The sequence below is a fragment of the Polypterus senegalus genome, chromosome 5 (assembly GCF_016835505.1).
Source record: "Polypterus senegalus isolate Bchr_013 chromosome 5, ASM1683550v1, whole genome shotgun sequence".
NCBI lineage: Eukaryota > Metazoa > Chordata > Cladistia > Polypteriformes > Polypteridae > Polypterus > Polypterus senegalus.
The window spans coordinates 150,776,462-150,795,417 of record NC_053158.1 but is presented as its reverse complement, the minus strand read 5'-3'; the positions used below and the strand labels follow the sequence as shown (position 1 = coordinate 150,795,417).

Here is an 18,956-nt window from a genome sequence, read left to right as displayed (position 1 = left end):
GGACCTCCTTGGGTATGCCCAGCGTGAAAACAAGTTAACCAGTTCCCCGCGATGCTTTTAGTATTAGCGGGCGCAGGGGAACCGCCTCTGGGTACCGGGTGGCATAGTCCACCATGACTAGGATATACTTGTGGCCACGGGTTGAGGGCTCCAGGGGTCCCACCAAATCGACCCCTATCCTTTCAAAGGGGATGTCCACGAGGGGAATAGGGACTAGAGGAGCACGGTCCCTCCTAGGAATCTGGCGGGTCTGGCACTCCGGACAGGATTGACAGAACCGCCGGACCTCCTCATTGATCCCAGGCCAGTAAAAGCGGAGCTTAATCCTTCCAGTGTTTTTCGCCCGAGGTGGGCCTAGGAGGTGAGCATGTGCCAACTCGCATATCTCCGCCGGAAGGTACGCTGAATTAGCAACAACTTCCGCACCTCGCCCTCATGGGTAGCCACCGGTACAACAGATCATTTCAAGGACAAAGAAGGGTTCCCGCGGTGTGGATCCGTCCGCTGTGAGCTGTTAGGCAGAACAATCGCGTTCCGGGCAAAGCGCAGGGAGTCATCATTCCACTGCTCCCTCTTAAAGGAGGCCGGCGTGGACCGAAATTGATGGTCCAGGCCGCCAGAGGGTCTTGGGGCCTGGGCCCGGGAAGAGTTCCTGGCTAGTCCCTTCTCCGCGGAATCTTCCGGTCAAGGTCCGTAGCCACGAAAGGTCCCCGAGACACCAGCCCATAGGGCCTGCCCTTGTGCACGGCGGAGGCCGCTGGAGGGTGCCTTTTCCCCTCATGACAAGATCCAACGAGGCCCCGGAGCGCGAATGGCTTACCGCTGATTCTTTTAGACCAGTCTTGTCCCAGATCACTGGGAAGGGGGTCAGGTAACACAGCGACCGCCATTTGATTGGTTCCCCCTTCCAGGTAAGATAGCAGTGAGCGGAACGATATGACCTAGTCCCCCCATGCACACAGGTAACCAACAAATGCTGCTTTAACCACTGTTGCGGTAAGACGAACGGCGAGCAACAATGGTAATGTTGCTGCCGGAATCAAACAAAGCCACCACGGCGTGCCCATTTAGCAACACCACTCCCGTGATTCGACTCGCCAAGGGATGCGGCGGGTACAATACCTCTCCGCTGATGTCCAGCTGCAGTCCATAGGCTCCGGGCGATGTGATGGGGCAGTTTGGCAGCAGGTGGCCGGTCTCGCCACACTTGAAACAGCGCGCGGACCCGCCTCTCTTGGCTCTGGCTGGCGCTTCTGCAGCGCGTCGAGGGGCTCGGGGTGGCCGCCCGCCCCTGCCGGTTCCCGCGAGCAGGCTTTTCTGACCCCCCAAGTCGGAGGACCGCCAACTGACGCTCCAGGACGTCGAGGAGGCCCGACATGTTTGATAGGCGTGCCCCGACCTGCTGGGCGAGGGAACTGGGCATTGCATTGACCAGGCCTTCACAGGCCACCCGCCGACACTTTCCGCCCGTCGGGCTCTCTGGCCGTAGCCAGCGCCCATCTTGCCCCAGAACTCAACGCCTGGGTAAATTACAAGTAGTAAAACCAAATTACAAATCAATAAATAATATTATAAAGCAAATGCAAAAGTTATATTTAAATATTATACTATTAATATGTATCTAAGTGTATAGAATGTTTTTGGATGAGACACTTGTTTCTTAGCCTGGAAAGTCTGTGTGCCCACTCAACATTTTTATTTTTTTTCGGGAGCAGTAGGCTCCTTCAATGCGCTGCAAAAAGGACATTCTCCAGATTCCTCAAGAGTAACATGACTCTCCTTGCTGCCTCATTTTACCTAAATCAACTGACTGCCAAGCACATACCTGTAAATAAAGAATACAAAATTTTTACTAATTTTTCTCCCTTTTTTTTAGCAAAAACAACAGTCTATATACAAATAATTTCACAAACGAACAAAAGGATACATTTCTGTATTTGCAAAAGGTTCTTCTAAAGTTTCCAGATGTCCACATAGTGCAGGAAGAATTATGTGGACCTGGAGCTTGAAATCAGTGTTGCATCATTTTTCACGCTATCCTGCTGTTGATATCAAGCTAGGAGTGCAGAGTACAGTAACAGTGTATGGATGGACTGAGGACATTTGAGAAGCCTGAAGGTTCCTATTGCATACAGCTCTTGTATGCTTTTGAACACTTTAAGAGAAAAATACATCATATGAGGAGAGTTGTACATGCAAATAGTGTCTTTGAATGATATTGTCCCATTGTTATCTTCACATATAATAAAGGAATTAGGAAATCAACCTCTCAGTGCTCATTTAGCTGCCTGACGTTCACTCCAGTCCAAATGTGCTGGTTTCCTCCACAGCTGTCAGCAGTTTCTCATATAGCATGGTGTAAGAAGGATATGGAGGAAGATCAAGGCGATTAAAGCATGTGTGGGCCCTGAAAAAGAGAAAAATGTAATTAAGAGCAGGAAGGGCTTTAACAATATGTGAACATTTTTGTTAAGAAAAAAAATCGTATATATTTAGCTGCCTCATAGTTATAAGAAAACCGATATGAAACAGTTACAGATAGTTATGACACTTGCTAATTTCAAAACTGCAAACAATGACAGAATACATATTAAAGAGCATAGAGTTATTTGCAACTGATGTTCCTTTCTGAATATCAGTCTAAACCTATATAATAGCAATATAAGAAATTTTAAGCTAATGGTAATATGCATTTTCATATATTTCATTAATATACTGTATGAATATAAAACAATACTAATAACAACAATAATAATAATAATACTTTTTATTTATATAGCTCCTGAACACATTTGAAGGATGTATGAATTGGGGTTAAGAGTCATGAAAAAATACCTACTTTGGGACTACTTTAGGCCTTGTCACATTTCTCTGACAATATATAAAGTGGATCTTTCGCTGCTTTGCGGGTTTCTGTGGACAATTTACTTCTGGTACATGCTTCCTCAGTTGGTTTGCCCAGTTGATTTCATAAAAGGGACGCTATTGGCGGATGGCTGAGAAACTATTCAATCAGAGCACGCAGTTAAGTTTCTGTGTGCTGATTGGCTCAGTGACGGTGCGCCGAATTCGATTCCACTGCATTAACCAGGAAGTCTCATCTCACTTATTCAGCATCAATGTGTTTCGCTGTGTAAAGAGTTAACTGTTGTGTTTATCTTTGTGCATAGTCAAGCCCTTCGTTATGGCTCCAAAACGATCTGTTCCTGCTACTGCATCAGGAGCTGTGCCCAGGCGCCAACGGAAGATGCTAATGATTGCCGAAAAGGTAAATGTTTTGGATATGTTGAAGTAAGGGAACAGCTACACCACTGCAGGAAACCATTATGGCATCAATGAGTCCACAATTCTTTTTATTTAAAAAGGAGGAAAAGAATATAAGATCTATGGCCGCAGTGGCCTTTAACAAGGGCGCAAAACAAGTTGTAAGTGGATGTAATAAGGCAGTAGTCCGGATGGAATCTGCTTTAGGGATTTGGATTGAAGACTGCCAGAAGGAGAACAATGGCGGTGCTACACAATCGCCTGAAGAGGCTCCTTTAGAAGAGCTGTAATGCTCTCCTTTGTTGTGCAGTAAACTTAAACTCATCGTTATCGGACAAGTCGTCGTGTCATTGTTGGCGAGTACCCATAACTAATTTTCTACGTACTTAGTACATGTATGTACATTTATTGTAACTGTACACACATTTTATACAATTTTTCTTGCATTGTAGGTATTTATTGCCGGAGGCCTGTCTGTCTTAATGGCTGTAACATATGTAATATCGGAGACGTTCTACAGTATCTTTAAAATAACATTTTGGTTTTATGTACAGCATTTACATGTTACAGATTTTTCACTTATTTTTATATTACCTAATCAATTGCAATATGTTTAAAACTGTATTACGTATTAAATAAAAGTCCTCAATGTTATACAATACATATGTTTGTGAGTAGTATATAAACAGTGTGTTTACATACATAGTTTCAACAAATCTTACCTAATAACTAAGAGAATATAAAGGGTTTATGCTGTATAACTGTACGGGGAATATTTATAAACAGTGTGGGAGAGTTTATAAGGGCTTAATATATATATAAAAATAACCATACAAACATATGGTTTCTACTTCGCAGATTTTCACCTATCGCGGGGTTCCGGAACGCAACCCCCGCGATTGAGGAGGGATTACTGTATATAGCGCTTTTCTCACTACTTAAAGCGCTCAGCAATTGCAGGTTAAGGGCCTTGCTCAATGGCCCAACAGAGTAGAGTCCCTATTGGCATTTACGGGATTCGAACCAGCAACCTTCCGATTGCCAGTGCAGATCCCTAGCCTCAGAGCCACCACTTCACCTACATGGTGATCTTCCCATACTTTTAATGAATATACACATCTTGCAACAATGCAAATTTATCAGTAATGCACCATATCTCTTGTGCACGTGCATCAAAAGAATCAAATTGAAAGTCTATGTGGAAAATATTTTCGTACATACCAGAATGGCAGCGTTCAACTAAAAAAGCATTATTATATTGAAATATATTATTAGATTAATTGAGCTTACTTTGTAGAAATGTGCACGCTGGACATTCATTGTAACACATGAGTGTAAAGGTCTTAACTTTGTTTTCTACTTCAATTTTCTGCTCAAGTTCTGCTCTAGGCAGTTGCCTAGGTCACCTATATGGATGGATTGTCCTGAGTCTATGGCCCCAGTTCAAATAATTTTAAAGCATTTTGACATGCCATAGATTTTGTACACATAGGTGAACCAAATGCCCATTGTACAGGAAAATGCCCATCATGGGTAGCTAACCCTTTGGTATCCCTAGCAACTTCCCTTTCTTGTTTCTTGATTTCTGCAGTAGAGTTAGCGCACATGAGCACTCCTAGTGCCATGGAGGAATATACCCAATGTTGTTTCTGTCATGGTCAAATCTTTTGGAATGCAAAAAGCTGCAAGTGCCATCATAACTGGTAATTGGTGCGTTGTGTTATCAGAAGACCACAACACACATCAGAAGTCTAAACACAATGTCTGCATGTGCCAGAAAATGTCTTCAGTGATTTTTTTTAATACAAAATGACAGGTAGACACATGCAAAATTAGATCACGAAAACTCATAAATCTAGATGCATTATTGCTGCGGGAACAATTTTTTAGTACTGGGTGCTGCTGACTAAAATGACAATACAGTATGCATACATGACAAACATTGGTCTACATAAAGTACATGCATTAAAAGTAGTTTCAATAAACTAGAAGATGTATTTTGTTGTGGGAAACTCTTCCTTACAGTAAACACTTCTCTCACCACTACCATGGTAAAGAACAACAACAACAACAACAACATTTATTTATATAGCACATTTTCATACAAACAGTAGCTCAAAGTGCTTTACATAATAAAGAATAGAAAAATAAAAGACACAATAAGAAAACAAAACAAGTCAACATTAATTAACATAGAATAAGAGTAAGGTCCAATGGCCAGGGGGGACAGAAAAAAAAAAACCTCCAGACGGCTGGAGAAAAAAATAAAATCTTTAGGGATTCCAGACCATGAGACCGCCCAGTCCCCTCTGGGCATGAAAGAAAGAAAGAAGCACAGCAATACTCTTCTTCTTCTCTGTCTCTCTTTTTATCTCTGTCTTTGCCTCCTCCACTCCCCACTCCAAGTTTTGTTCTCCTCCTCCCGCATCTAGCTCCCGGAGTTAAGGAAGGTGGCTTCTTTTATGTAACACCTGAAAGTACGAAGCTGTGGCTTGGAAGCACTTCAGGATGATGCTGGAGCCCAATTGAGAAGGGCTCACCCGTCCCCGCAGTACACCCTGGCTGCACCCATGAAACTCAACAGAGCTGGGTCGAACAACTCCAATTCCTAGTGTCAATGCCATAACTCAGAGGGGCTGCCATCTAGTGATCTGGGGGAGACCATGCCCTGCACATGCTATCTCTCCCTGATCCTTCCAGTCTGAGGGTGTCCCAGCCAGGTAAGGTTTCAGGCCATCTCTCATAAGATATAGACAGAGATAAAAATGTATTTGTCCCCAAGGGGAAATTTGTCTTTTACCTGTTGCTCAATAGAGTAGACATAGTGCCAATTCAGTAATTGCATGATGTTTCTATCACTTCATTGACAAATAACCTCTCCAAACCATAAATGATTTGTCAACAACAACATTCTGCTCAGGTATGTAGACTTTAGTGAATCTCTTTATCAATGAATCACATAACGGTTTTATTTTTAAAAGGGATTTCTTACTACTGTGTGAAGCAACAGGTAACAAAATGCAAATACCTGACAAGGAAGCTACATGTTTTTCAGTCATGATCTGCTGTCTATAAGGCATTTCAAATGATGGGTTTGTTGACCAGTACATCTCAGCCTCATCCTTTCCAATTATATACACAGAGAGCAAAGAAAGCCAGTGGCTCGTCATGACATTAGACCTCGTGAGCAGCTTGGATTTTGCCTTCAATGTGTGCTGCTCAGTGTAAGACCCACAGGTACAAGTAAACACAAAAATCCCCAACTAAATCTGCTAGCAAGAAACCAAATGCATACACAAAGTAATTTGAAAATTTATGTGATAATATACTGAACTTAATATTTATTAGTGTACTAGCTATGACAAGGCATACCTTATAATCTGAATCATTAAAAAATAAAAAAGGTGTGTTTAGACCTGGACTGGAATTACTGTGGTCTAGGTCAGCGGTTCACAAACTTTTTTTAGTTAAGGACCATGTGCATGTGTGATAGGTCCAAGCATATTCAGAAGTGGTGTCAGAGTTTACCGTTTAAGTAAAGTCATCGTCTCTGTATGCTTCACCATCACTGGGACTGGAATCTACTGTGCAATGGAGTCACTGGCCATTTCTGAAGAACTGTCACTAACATGACACATCGCTTTCTTCTTCACGTACTTCACATTCTGACAGCCCATATTCCGCTGCTCTAAATAGCTTGCCAAGACGGTGCGCATGCAACTAAAGGTGGACGAGTGATATCACGGAAAACAGTAATGAAGTCAAACAGGAAAAGATCACTCATTGTAGAGGCAGAAATATTTCTGTGAAAAACAAATACCAAATATTTTTTCATATAAGTTAATAAATATTGGGTCCCCTATAGATTTCAAGGTTCTGGTCTTACCCCATACCGCAGTCTGGCCATACTAATACTCACTTATTATCCCAGCAAAAGGGGTTGCTGCACCACCTTTAGTAGCTCCCTTCCCATATCCTTGTCAATGGTCAATAAACAGACAGAAAATGCACCTGTGTTAATGCACGTCTCTTGCAAATGCACAGATGTGAATCAGGCCTTGCATAGGTGCAAGACATTGGCTATAGTATGAGAAACCCACAACGGACATTATATGTACAGCCCAGAGTTAACATAACTTACACCATACTTGGACATTTTCATCAGTAAACAAACATCAGCATTCACCTGACAAAAGTAAACATGGTTGTCACCAGTGAGAAATGTTCTCAGACAGTTCCCCTTTAGGTTTTGCACCTTCACTTAAAGCTACTGGATATGAATTCAGGCTTCTTGTTTCAGAGTGTGCTGCACAGACGTCTTACCTATTTGAGCCAAAGGAGAACTGCCCTTATTTAATGACTGAATGGGAGTTTTTTTTCACATTGGCGTCTATCCGTTTTAGCTCTGATACACCTGCCCCCTCAATACAATGTCAAAAATCTTGGTGAAGTAGAAGAGACTGAAGATGGATGGGTATCTCCAACTGAACATTTCAGGTCTCCCCACCAGTAATTTGACTCAATATAATTTACCATTATTGAATGCACTTCAACTTCTGAGTGGTCTGAGCAATCTAAACCATCTCACTATACAATAATTCATAGTATAAAAATGATATTCAATATAAACATAAAACATAATGTTGAAACATAAACAGAGAAATGATTTACAATAAAAAATATTTTATAAAGAAATACTGTAGACATTTATATTCTCAGTCAGCTTACTCTGAACTAATTTTAGAAAATACAAACTTACAGCACTATAGGGAGCTAAACCTTTCATCACAAAAAATAACTGCGGTCTGGAAACTACTCAACATCAACTCTAATTCATAGACCTTTTAAGTTTCCTCAGCTTTTAATTGAAAAAGTGAACTTTTATACAATCACATTCAGTAAAAAAAGAAAAAAATGCAGTTTGTTAAATTGGAAGTTACTGTGCACTGATAGTGCCCAGTTCTAGTGTTCAGAATTATAATTTGAGTGCCAATTATGATCACACCATGATCCTCTATTCGCAAATCACATGTCCTTGGCATACAGACAGAAACCTCAATTCAGAGGTTAATTCTGTGTATTCTCTTGAGCCTACCTAAGCTTGGGTTGGGATTGGATGGTTTAGGATGGTTTGAGAGAGGTGAGGGTGGTTGGTGGAGTTCAGCTGCTGTGTCTTTTCTTTATCTTCTAATTCTTAGTTCGATTCAGTAAACAATCCCTATTACAATACCTCTAAGTTGTATTTGGAAAAGTGTTTATGAAAAAATACATTATTATTTTAATAGTGATAATAAAAGTGATTGGTGCTGTTGCCATACAACTCCAGAGTCCTAGGTTTAAATCCCTTTCTGGGTTATCTCTGTGGGGATTACACATGCACTCCCCATGTTTGATTTCATTTTCTCTGGGGCTCCAGCTTTCTCCCTCATCTCAAAGATATGCTTGTTAGATTAATAAGTGATTCTAAATTGACTGTGTATCAATGATGCAGACAGGACCGACACCAGATTCCTGTGACATGTGATGAAAACCACGTTCAGAAAGTGGACAAACAGATACTACAATGGCTTTCCTTTTATGTACAGACTTGAAACATTAACCAAATTTCTTTATTGTTTAAACATAATGTGCTGTTGGCTCACCCAACTATTGGGGGTTTGTTCACAAGTAAAAACAGCTGCTTACTGCGTAAAGAGCGGGTAATGTGTCTTAAATATCTCACCGCAAGTCTGGGGCAAAACACAGTACAGCAAAACTAGCATGAGGAGCAAGGACTGACTTTTTAAAAGGACCAAAACTTCTGTCAGAGTTCAAATCAACATGCCAACATTGCTTTTGTTTAGCACATTTATTAATGTCCTTTACATTTTTAACTGACACTGTCCATAGGCAGAAAAATGTTTTAAAATATATCCAAAAAAATCAAACAGAAATGCATCTGGAAAAAGCACTGTCATTTTGAATCTGTTTTTGGGTCACTGCATAGGTTTTGGGTTAGAGTAAGTTTAATGACAGCTGTTACTTCTAAACCCTGCAATTCAGCTGTCCCGAGTTGAAAATAACACAGAGATAATTAGGCATGAGGATGCCTTTCGGGACTGAAGCTGGGCAATGAACGTCATGGTGGTTAGACAAGCTCACGTAGAGGAATTTTAGGATGGCTTTTAAACCTTGGGAATTTAAAAGCTTTTCAACAATATCCAGGCTTTTTGTTTGCCTGCTCCACTGCTAAATTATCACATACTGGTAAGTTTAGTTTAGATTAGATTAGATAAACTTTATTAATCCTAAGGGGAAATTCAGATGCATTCATCAGGAGAAACATTAAAAACAAGGATACAGACACTTATACAGCCTATCAGTCAGTCAATCTGTATGTAAATAAAAATAAATAAATAAAGTTCAGATATTTCAAAATAAACTTAACGAGTGCCCCAGGGGGAGGCATTGAGATGCCTGATACCAGTGGGCAGAAAAGACCCTCTGAGGTGCTTCTTAGCACACTGTGGTGGAATGAGCCTGTGGCTAAAAGTGCTCCAAGAAGGAAATGGAGGGGATTTTTCACGATGGCATTCAATTTTGCAACCATTCTCTTTTCTACAACAGCTTTCAGCATGTTCAGAGTTCATTCTGTGATGGCCCAGGCTTTCTTTAAGTTTATTTAGGCATTGTGCTTATTTTGAGCTCAAGTTGCTCCCCAAGAGGACGTCAGTGTAGAACACCACACTGTCAACTATGGAATGATAGAAAATTTCCAGTAGCTTGCTGCACACATCAAAAAACCTGAGTCTCCTTAGCAAGTACAATCTGCTCTGGCCCTTCCTATACAGCATGCTGTGTTGTCAGACTAGTCCAGTTTGTTGTTTATGTGAACCCTCAGGTACTTGTAGCTCTGCACCACTTCCACGTCCTTCCCTTGGATTGTGACTTGTCTTAGGAGCTTGCCCAAAGTCCACCTCCAGCTCTTTTGTCTTGCTGATGTTGAGCTGAAAGTTGTTGTCTCTGCACCACAAGTTGAAGTCCTCCACAATTTTCCTGTACTATGACTAGTCTCCATTATTAATGCAGCCTATGATGGAACAGTCATCTGAAAATTGCTTTAGATGGCAAGCGCTGTTATTGTGCTAGAAACCTGTTGTGTAGAGGGTGAACAGGAAGGGAGATGGGACAGTTACATACCACTATTTCTGACACACAGTCCCTTAGCCTTACAAACACCTATCTGTTGGTCAGGTAGTCCATGATCCAAGAGATTGTGGGGCATCAAGATGCAAAGCCTTGAGCTTTTTTCCCAGTTGATGAGGTAGAATGGTGTTAAAAGTACTGAAAAAGTCAAATAACATTATCCTAACGGTGTTGTCGGCTTTGCCAAAGTGGGAGTAGGCTCTGTGTACCATATAGATGAAATCATCTTTCACACATACTTTATATGCGTCTGACAAGCAAACTGCAGAGGATCCAGATGTTCTGAAACCAGTGGCCATAGCTATTTTGGGACCAGACTCTCAAAGGTCTTAATGGCGTATGAAGTAAAAGCAACTGGTCTGAAGTCATTGAGATCACTGGAACTGCCTTTCTTTGGAACTGGGACCACACGGGATGTTTTCCACAACTGGGGAACCGTCTGCAAATTCATGGAAAGGGGAACAGGAGTTGTAGGACCCCGCAGGGCTGGCTGCCACATATTTTCAACACCCTGGGGCTGAATCGATCTGGCCCTGAAGCCTCGTTTCTGAAAAGTTCTCCCAGCTCTATCCTCACTTCAGAAAGTTGACAGCTGTAAATTTCTTTATATGGAACCTTCAATTATGTTATAGTTTTTCATTTCAGTTTTTATTAACTATAGAATGAATTGCATTACTTTAAAGAAAAGAACGCATTATTAAAAAAGTGATAAAGGAATCATGCTAAGTAATGTAATGAGGGCAAGCTTCTGATGCAGTCCAAAATATTCATTTTTCACAGTTTTGATGGCCCCCATGAAATAAATGAGTACTCCCAATGATAATGACTGTTTATGCAACAAAACCTCCTTAAGATCTTACCATAAATGCTAGTGTTATCCGTGTTTACCTTATAGTTTTAAATACCGCTAACAGATTCGACCTACTTATCTGATACCACAGTGTTTCATTCAGACATGGAATGGCATTGGCACCTATACTTTCCACTTTCTCTAAAGAAGGTTGTCCATCTTGCAACAAAGAAAAACTCAAATTATGCCAAGTTTGGAAGAAGTTATCTACAAAATACAGTGTGGCAAGCGGCTGGGGGCGGTACCCAGCCGGAACGCCCAGAAGCACCGCCCTGGATGGTATAGGGACCACGGGAACAGAGCTTGGAAGCTCAACCCTATAGGGGCCTGTGGTCACCGCCAGGGGGCGCCTGGATGCCTGAAGAGCCCTGGCCCTCAGCACTTCAGCCACACCCGGAAGTGCTGGAGGGACGAAGACCATGGACACCCGGAGTGCTTCCAGGTGCACAGCCGGTACTTCCGCACCACCAGGAAGGGCAGGTCGAAGCTAATCGGGAGGCACCTGGAGCACGTCCGGATGAGCTTTAAAGGGGCCGCCTCCCTCCATGGCTGGAGTTGGGAGAGTAGCAGGACAGAGCTCGGAGGAGAGGAGTGGAGGTGGACCTAAGGAGAAAGGCAGTGTGAGAAGAGGCCTAGACTTTGGTGTAGAGTGGTTTTGTGTGTTTCACTTGTAAATAGTTGTAAATAAACGTGTGTGGTGCTTAAAACAATGTCTACCTGTCTGTGTCTGGGCTGTTTCCCACAACAGTATCACCTATATTTTAAAAAATGTCCCTCACTTTACAGTATATTTTAGACAATTTCATACTATCAAATATTCTCTTTGGTTTTTCACAGATTGCATATTAATACAATCTATGTATTACGAAAGTTCTTTTCCACCTATTAAATAAAATTCTACAATTGCATGCTGGCACATTACAGCCTCATAGCTCTGAAGACCTGGGTTTAGAATCCAACCAGGGCTGTTGTATGTTCACCCTGTCTCTTCTAGAATTTGTTTCTGATTCTTTCCCACCTCACAAAGATGTACACATTAGACTGGTGAGGTGGCGAGTCTGTTAGTGTGGACGTGTGTGTATGTATGTTTGGACTGTCACTCCATGCAATAATGGGTCCTGCCTTGCTTCTGTAGCTGCTAGGATAGTCTGTAATTTCCTGCCAACCTTGTAAAGAAAGAGCAAGTTCAGATATTGGATGTACAAAACATTTTCAAAGAACTGCTTTCAGTTTGCTAAACAAAATTAGAATATGATGGTTACCTGTAGCTTTCAGGTTTTTTGCAGTCTTTCACTCTGACTCAGACCTTGGTCTTTTTAGATCGTTTGGAAGTAATTTTCCAGTAAGCAGGGTGCTTTATTACTAGACACTTTCACAGAACACTGCCGTAAGGAACATTAAATTCCATCCAAATGCTTATTTTCTACATAGTGCTCCAAAACGCAGAAAGTAAATAAACACAGGGAAGAACAAAATTCACAAAACCAAATTAAATTAACATAAATATTTATCTCTTAGCATTATTTGATATTTGCTTTAGTAATACTGTTTCATTTGTCTGGCACTGTAATGTAAAACATATTTGTTCATACTGACATGTCATAATTGCATTTTCAGATTATCTTTGAAGGTCATAAAAAATTTGCTACCTTGTGTAGCATCTTGGGTTTGAATCTCAGAATCAGTCATTGCCTTTGTGAAATCTACTTGTTATTACTGTTTCCATATGGGTCTTTCGTTTACTCTGGCTTTACTCCCATATTTCAAACATGTATGTTTTTAGTTAATTTACAAATCTAAAAACTCAGTGTATCGATGTGCCTTGCAGCTGTTCCTTCTTGCATATGATCCAGCCTCCCATGACAATATACTGGATTAAACATGTTTGAAAGTGTTATGTGATATACTGGTTAGTGCTACAGTTTTACACCTCTAGTAATATGGATTCAACTTCTGTCCGTGGTGCAGTTTTTATGTTCTTCTCTTGTCTTTGTGAGTTTCATCAGTTTCCTATCCCATGCAAAGCACATGCATCCGTCCACCCATCTTAAACCAAGCTAGTTTAATCTGATTCTGAGTCACTTGGTCCCTAAGCTAATTCTTGCTAAACCAGGTAGAAAGCAGTAGCAATCACTTGATGGGTTAACATACATGTTTGACAAATTAATTGCTCATTTTAAATTGTCCCACTCTGAGGGATTGTAGGCGTGTATATGTGTGAGTTTCTCCTACTGTTGGAACAAGCCATAACTGCGAAACAAAGAGAAGAAAACAGATTGATATAGAAGTGGTAAATTAAGATAGAAATGTGAAAAAAACTAAAAGTTTGGAATTTTTAATATTTTATTTTAAATTATTGAGTGTCATGGTGGTGCAATGGTTGGTGTGTAAATCTTGCATTTGGTCACGGTCTTTGTGGAGTTTGCAGCTTCTTTCTTTGACTGCATGGGTTTCCTCTAAGCCAGGGGTCCTCAATCACCGGTCCTGGAGAGCCGCAGTGGCTGCAGGTTTTTGCTCCAACCCAGTTGCCTAATAAAAAGCACTTATTGCTAAAGTAACACTTCTGCTTCACTTTAGTGATTTTGAGCCCTTATTGCTTAATTTTGTCTTAAACAGCTATTTTAATTGCTCCTTATTATCAATAACATGCAAATGACAAGAGAGAGCAGCATTTCTCCATTTAGCTTATTTACATTTACACCTGTGTGTATTTATCTGCACTATTGGGTTTAATTAAATACTTGGAAGAAAAATGAAGAGAAAAAAGTGAAGGACTGAGAATTACTCGTCCATTTTAGCCTTCAAATCATTTGCATGATAGAAAGGGAAAGAAAATCTAGGATATGAGAATGACCTGACATAGCAGAGTTAATTTAATTTCATAGCTTGTTAGTGCTTTATTGGCAAGAATTGCTTTCTAATTAAGCAACCAGGTCAGAACAAAAACCTGCAGCCACTGCGGCTCTCCAGGACTGGGATTGAGGACCCCTGCTCTAAGCAATTGTTTTTCCCTCTCAAATCCAAAAACAAATTCTGAATTTCAGGAGTATTGGTAACTCTAAATTAGCCCTATGCAAGTGTGAGTGAGTGTGGATTATGTGTGCAAGGGTGTATGTGTGTATAAGTGTGCAGACTTGTGTCTTTCCAGGGTTGCTCCCTGACTTGGACCCTACATTGGATTAAGCAAGGTGGAGAATGTTATGTTCTGTTGTTTTAGATTAGTTCGGTATTCCTTACTGACATTACCTGAAACAAGAAGGAATACAACATGAGATAACCACTGATATATTAGGTATTATTAAAACGTTATTTGCAAAACGTGTGCTCAAAGTACCTGGGAAGAGAGGTAATTTTGCCCCATTTTTCAATGCAGAATCTTCTTAGCCCATTGCTTCCTCTGAGTGCAGCAAAACCTTCATAAGGCACACTTGAGGTGCCAGTCACAAACTGTAGGAGTCGCAACCTCTGTTCATTGTTGAATCGCTCAACCGCTGCCCAAAACCATCTGATCACAATGTGGCCATCATGATAACCTAAAGTAAATCATGGAAAACAGATATGTTTGTTTTTACTTAGACATTACATTGGATGGAAGCTGAAGAAGATGTATTTCATGTAAATCCAGAAGTAAACAACTTGTTGAGAATCTGGTAATACTGTCACAACAGATGTTTAAGATTCATGTTCTATAAATATTGGTTAAAGCAATCAAGGAACATTTGGGGTGAAAATAGAACAAGTCTCACAGCATCACTTCATCTGAAATGGCCAAGACAGTTAGGATATTCTGTAACATTCTGAATCATTTGTATCGCAACATGTCGATGTATCTTCTCCTAGTGGTGCAATTACTACTGCATAAGAAACACTGTTCTATGTCTGTGATCCTTTTACTATTAGTTTTAAACTAATTGGCATCTACATTGGCATGTATGGTATTTTCTATCCAGGCACTGAGATTAATAGCTTCCTTGTAGTACTGAAAAATGTTTTGCAGTGTATACCCTTTTTTCAATACATAATTCTTACACTAATTGGTACAAAAGGACCGCTATAGATGCTCTAAAATATATAGGCAAAAGACTAAATAATTTAAGAACAGCTAGAAAGAATGTAAATGGGATTGTAACTGTGTTTAAATATAACTAATTACTTTTTCTTATGGGCGGCACGGTGGGTCAGTGGTAGCGCTGCTGCCTCGCAGTAAGGAGACCTGGGTTTGCTTCCCAGGTCCTCCTTGCGTGGAGTTCGCATGTTCTCCCCATATCTGCATGGGTTTCCTCTGGGTGCTCCGGTTTCCTCCTACAGTCCAAAGACATGCAGGTTAGGTGCATTGGCGATCCTAAATTCCTAAATTGTTCTTAGTGTGTGTGTCCTGCGGTGGGCTGGTGCCCTGCCCGGGTTTGTTCCTGTCTTGCGCCCTATGTTGGCTGGGATTGGCTCCAGCAGATCCCCGTGACCTGGTGTTAGGATATAGTGGGTTGGATAATGTCTGACTTTTTATTATTTACTTATTTGGCTGATGGTGCTTTTATCCAAGGGTACTTGCAACATTTCAGAGGCAATTGGTTACATTTCTTTTGTTTTTCCAATTGAAGCACAGGAAGGTGACTTGCTCAAGTTCACACAGTGTCAGTGGTGGGATTGAACTCACAACCTAAGGGGTTGAAGCCTAAACAAAAGTAATCTGACATCAAATAAAGTAATTCTGATTATCCTTTATTAGCCCTGTGCATTTGGGATGGCTTTCCACCCTTTCCTAGACCTCAGAAACCTAAAACCATAATTTCCTTTTCAACTCCCCACTCTCTCTCTATGTATTGTCAGTTTCCGTCTTTCCTATAGCCAAGCCTGCTCTCCGCTCTGTGCAGGACTGGCAATTGGGAAGCATTTACAACCCATCCTTGGGATATTGCTGGACCAATTGTAATCATTTCTGGAGTAAATAATGACCCCTGAATGCTACAGGCCTGCCACACTACACTTTAATTGGTTAGATCTGTAACTGGTAACCCACTTTCTCGTGGTAAAAATGCAATTGAAAAAAAACAAATGTCATACCAGCGACTTTAAAAGGTAAATTGGATGAAATTTAACAAAATAATGTAGGTATTATTATAAAGTATCCTTGTGTTGTGGATTATCTACCATTTTTGAAACACTCTGTAAAAACAACAACTATGGTAAGAGCTAATTTTCATGCTTTTTGGAATAATTTTTCATCTCTGGTATAACTGAAATTTGAAACTTGTGTATAACATGTACTACAAACTGTGCTCACCTCCCCTGTATTCTGTGTTATTTCTCCAATCAGTCAAATCAATTTCAGCAGTTCCAGCAATAACCAGCTCCAGTTCTCTGGCATCAAATACAGACACTAACCTTGAATCTACCACCTGTAGACAGAAAAACATGTTTTATTCCCTCATAAGTTTTTTTCATTCAGTTGTAAAAAAATGTAGTTAGCTTATGGCTTTACCTATAAGACTTAATTACATGCAGTATGAATTCAGTTGTGTATAGCCTTGGTCGAGTTACAATAAAATACACAGTAAACACCAGTAAAAATAAGTCATACTGTCTCCTTCTCTAAATTGTTACAAAATTTTACATTGCATGCCAGTTAACAGGTAGGACAGAAAGAGTGCAGGTAATAGCCTAGGTGAGACGAGGTGAGATAACTGGTGGAGTAGAAAGCAACGCTACGGTTATTTCTTTATATTAACAACACCGAGTCACAATGAGTAAACAAAAATGCAATATTTACAGTTGGTCCCAAATGATTGGGATAGCGAATAGTAAGGAAACACCAGCAGATTTCAGAAAGACTTATGCAGTCTTAGAAACTGAGCAAACATTTATAAAATGTAATACATTTTATACATATTAAAAGAGCTACACGCATATAATATACATGTCATTGATTTATTGATGACAATGAAACATTTTATTTTTATAACACCTTGCATTATGAAAATGAATCCATCCATCTGTCCATAAATAAACCCACTTAATTCAGTTCAGGGTGGTGAGGGCCAAACCCTACACTGGGACAAGGCAAGAATGAGTCCTGGACAAACAGGCAATCCATTGAACATTAACTATAATTATTAACTTGTATGCAGTTTTGTTGTGCATTCTGACAGCACTGAAGAATAAGTCCAGTATTTTTTCAGTCAAAATTATTTTTTCATAATCATAGCATATACTAATTTACCACAGGGTATTGTTTTCTTAAGTGAAGAATTTTGTAGAAATATTAAAGAAATACTCAGCTTAAAATGGCACCAACCGGGCACTGGTCCAAAAACAACAGCCTTAAACAATGGAATTATATCTACATAAATATTTACTGGGTATTTTTATATACAATCACAAATAATTAGAATATATTATGCACAAAAATTAGAACGTACAATATGATTAAGCACTTATTTTAATTAAGTACTTGTTTATAATGTGATTCTGCACCTTATAAGATATTATTATGTTTAAAGTATATTGTAATCTCACCACCAATAAGGTTAAAGCACTGTTAAACACTGAATTGCACTGAGCCTTAGATAGTCAGAACACTGGAACGCACTGATATGCACTGAGTCTAACATGTAACTATTTGACCAATGTATAATGACACCTGAAAGCCGATGTCAAAGACTGGGTGGAGGATTAGCAATAAGAGGGCGTGGTTAAAAGTTACCGGTCAAAGATGGCAAAATACCAAGAGGTGTTGGCTATAAGCATAAAGAATAATGGGTTTGGATGAGCGTAACATAATGAGGAGAGAGCTTGACTGAAAGATGATTGGAAAGAGGTGGCAAAATGTCATTACGTGTTGTCCATTAGCAAAAGCAGGAGTGTCAAAATGTCTTATCTATGTTAAGCTATATATAGAAATGTCTTTGAGCCCAGGAATAGCAGCTTTCTCCACAGTGACAGCATGGCTTTATTATGTGTTAATGAAGTCACTGAAACTAATGGCTAAAATAATGATCCATCCATCCATTTTCCAACCTGCTATATCCTAACTACAGGGTCACGGGGGTCTGCTGGAGCCAATCCCAGCCAACATAGGGCGCAAGGCAGGAACAAATCCTGGGCAGGGCGCCAGTCCACTGCAGTAAAATAATGATCTATATCTAAAATGCTACAGAACGGAGATTCTCCAGTTTGGTCCCGGGGGCCCACTGTGGCTGCAGGTTTTCTTTCCAGACAACTCCTACGTTTATTTAAACGTCCACTTTAATTAAACAAGCTGTTATTTCCCAGTGTCAGTGTTTTGGTGTTGTTCCAGAAATTCCAAAACTGGATTTGTATTAATATAGTAGAAATTTACAAGTATGTGTTTACTTAAATGGGGACAATTAAATATTTTTATCTTGGTCTTTAAGATTTTCAACATTTGTCTTTTTCAGGTGTTTTGGTTATTTAAGATAATATATACTAATAACAAAACTAGAGGGTCTGACACTGAAGTAGTGGTCTTTCTGCATTCAGTGTCATTTGACTGGGTGTTTAATCCCCTTGTTGTTAATTGTCATTATTGAGATACAAATAAGTCAGAAAAAATAAATAGGAATATGACCAAAGTCAGTTAAGAATTTTAAGCAATGTCAAAAATACTTGTAAATATAAATCTACCACTACTGGACTTTTT

The 18,956-nt window shown here is 40.1% G+C and overlaps 1 protein-coding gene across 1 annotated transcript in view; it reads right to left on the bottom strand.

Annotated features, from left to right (window-relative positions):
• Positions 1-2,225: 2,225 nt before the first annotated feature.
• Positions 2,226-18,956, bottom strand: part of LOC120529580 (E3 ubiquitin-protein ligase HECW1-like) — a 471,213-nt gene continuing 454,482 nt past the window's right edge. Inside the window, exons 27-29 of the mRNA XM_039753493.1 lie at positions 16,581-16,695; positions 14,634-14,832; positions 2,226-2,407 (exon numbers count right to left, since the gene is read on the bottom strand). Of these exons, the coding sequence (XP_039609427.1) occupies positions 2,296-2,407; positions 14,634-14,832; positions 16,581-16,695 (426 nt within the window). The 3' untranslated portion in view covers positions 2,226-2,295. The remainder of the gene's footprint in view (positions 2,408-14,633; positions 14,833-16,580; positions 16,696-18,956) is intronic.